This window comes from Nansenia antarctica (genome assembly GCF_963989245.1).
Source record: "Nansenia antarctica genome assembly, chromosome: 6".
Taxonomy (NCBI): Eukaryota; Metazoa; Chordata; class Actinopteri; order Argentiniformes; family Microstomatidae; genus Nansenia; species Nansenia antarctica.
In genome coordinates, this window is record NC_137676.1 from 43,429,051 (window position 1) to 43,431,550 (window position 2,500).

Below are 2,500 nucleotides of genomic sequence, written 5' to 3' on the forward strand. Positions count from 1 at the left end.
AGAGAGGTGGGATATGGGGGAGATAGAGAGACAGAGAGAGAGTCGGGCATAGGGAGGGGAGAGAGAGAATGAGAAAGAGAGAGGGGGGGATATGGGGGAGATAGAGAGAGAGAGAGGGATAGGGAGGGAGAGAGAGAATGAGAAAGAGAGAGGGGGGGATATGGGGGAGAAAGAGAGAGAGAGAGAGAGAGAGAGAGAGAGAATAAAGCTGGGGATGGGGTGAGAAATAGGGAAGGAGAGAGGATGGGGATAGGAAGAAGGGGTTGAGAGAGCAGAGGGAGAGGAAGAAAGAGGGCACCAGGGGCTTTAAGAGATTATTTCCTGCTGAAATCTTTTGCGCAAAGAGCAAAAGATGCACCACATGTGCTTTTTGTTTATCTTTATTGTGTTACTCCATACTTGTTTCTACTCATCCTGTGTTGTATTGGCCAACCATCTGATGCTGTCAACCTGGTCCCACGGTGACCGTGCCTGGGAGGGTAGAGATCGTAAATAAACTCTGAAAATCTGCTCTGAGTGCTCTGGTTTCAACTGAAAAGTATGTATTTACATGTCATGTTTCCACAGTGAATTTGTGTCGTGGCTGATTGAGAGTGGAGAGATCAGTAAACCAGACAGGGGGTCAACCTCGGTCAAGCTCTGCTGGAGAATGGCATCATCCACCACGGTGAGACAAGACTATCTATCCTCTCGTTCTCTCCCTTTTTCTCTCTCCCTTTTTGTTTTGCGGTTGTTTAATGTAAATGCTCGTTGCAGTGACATTTCCAGTCTCACGCCTTTCTCTGTTTCGCTCCCTCTTTCTCACTCACTGCTTTTGTACTTGTCTTTTACTCCCTCTCTCATTCTGTGTTTTGTCTCTCACTTCTCTGTTTCTCTCTTAGTCATCACTGTCAATACTCATTTTCTTTCTTTTGCTCCCCCCATCCCTCACTTTCCTACTATGCTATGGTCCCAAATCTGCCTTTTTTACATGGGGGGGTGGGGGGCGGACCCAGATATTTCTCAGAAATACATATATTATTTCAGAACTATTCCCCAGATTTCGAGTAGGCCTAGCTATATTCAGTCTTAAAAATGTTCACATGTTTACAGAGTGGAATTATGCATTGAAAACTAAACAACACACACACACACACACACACACACACAACACACACACACATAAATAATGTATAAATGGATTTGGACAGTGAGTCACCAGAGGGCCCAGTGCCAGAGGTAATCACAGACCTAAGCTATATGAAAGCCTCTGATTGTAGAAAAGGGAGAGAAACCTGCATATTTTCAGGCTCTTAATACCGGTAGAGAATCCCTCCCACTCCCACTCTCAAGCTCACAGCAGATGACACTAGATTACCATGTTTGGGAGTTAACAGGGGATTGTGGGATAGCTGGGGGGTGATGATGAGCATGGCCTTTGGGGACAGGCCTGTCACCTATTAGCCAGTGACCTGAAGAGAGAAGAATGAGGCACCAGTGACAGGGGACAGAGGTACTGTAATGCAGGGTGACTGACTAGAGTGGCAGGAATAAAGGAAAGAGACTCCTGCCTTTTGGGTCATTTGTAGCTCCATTTGTTAAAATGTGGTTGATTGTCTCCATCATTCTGTGTTCATTTACTGTATATCTGAGTTATGAAATGGACCTTTCTCTATGTTGTCTTGATGTATTTTAATGTATTAAAGTCCAGACCCAAAAGAGTCTGTTTGGACCTCAGCCAGTTGTACTGCCTACTACATACTACTGTAGGCTATGTTGCTGGTTTACAGTATGTGTATACCTCCTTGCTATGATAGCGCAGTATGAATGTTTACATGACTGAACTTGACGGTACTGTGAATGTTTGTCAGTGTCATTTTTGAAGGGCTGTGTGTGTGTGTGTGTGTGGGGGGTGTGTGTGTGTGTGTGTGTGTGTGTGTGTGTGTGTGTGTGTGTGTGTGTGTGTGTGTGTGTGTGTGTGTGTGTGTGTGTGTGTGTGGGGGTGTGTGTGGGTGTGTGTGTGTGTGTGTGTGTGTGTGTGTGTGGGTGTGTGGGTGTGTGTGTGTGTGTGTGTCAGTCAGTGTCAGACCTTCCCAGGCAAAGCTGCAGTAGTCACATACAGTATTTAGGACAGGAGGGCTAATGGGTAATGGCTCCTCACGTAGGGTACATCTCTCTAGGGCACAATATTACAAAGTGGCTTCTTCTCCTTGTCTCCTTTCCTTCATGTACACTGATGTGATTTAATCCCAGTAGGCCTCCACTATACTGTGTATAGCGTTCACCTATTAGCCTAAGTGTGTTCAGGTCTGTGCAGATGAAGGAGAGGAAAGGAGGATTGGAAGCTATGTTATGTTATATTCAATGATGTGGAAAAATGATAGATACCAGAAGATGATTAATTAATCTTTAAACAGTAACCAATCAAGGTTGACAGTCTCTGTCTCTGTCTCTCTCTTTCTCTCTCTCTCTCCCCCCCCCCCCGCCTCCATCTCTCTCTTGGCATTTCAGTGTCGGACAA

The 2,500-nt window shown here is 45.5% G+C and overlaps 1 protein-coding gene across 1 annotated transcript in view; it reads left to right on the forward strand.

Moving 5' to 3' along the window:
- The window catches only part of prex1 (phosphatidylinositol-3,4,5-trisphosphate-dependent Rac exchange factor 1), a gene marked incomplete at both ends in the record, with an annotated part of 69,074 nt that overhangs the window by 39,346 nt on the left and 27,228 nt on the right, over positions 1-2,500 (forward strand). The window contains 3 exon segments of the mRNA XM_080533188.1: positions 568-614; positions 617-667; positions 2,491-2,500. The exon segment at positions 2,491-2,500 is cut by the window's right edge and continues 94 nt beyond it. Coding sequence (XP_080389314.1) covers positions 568-614; positions 617-667; positions 2,491-2,500 — 108 coding nt within the window.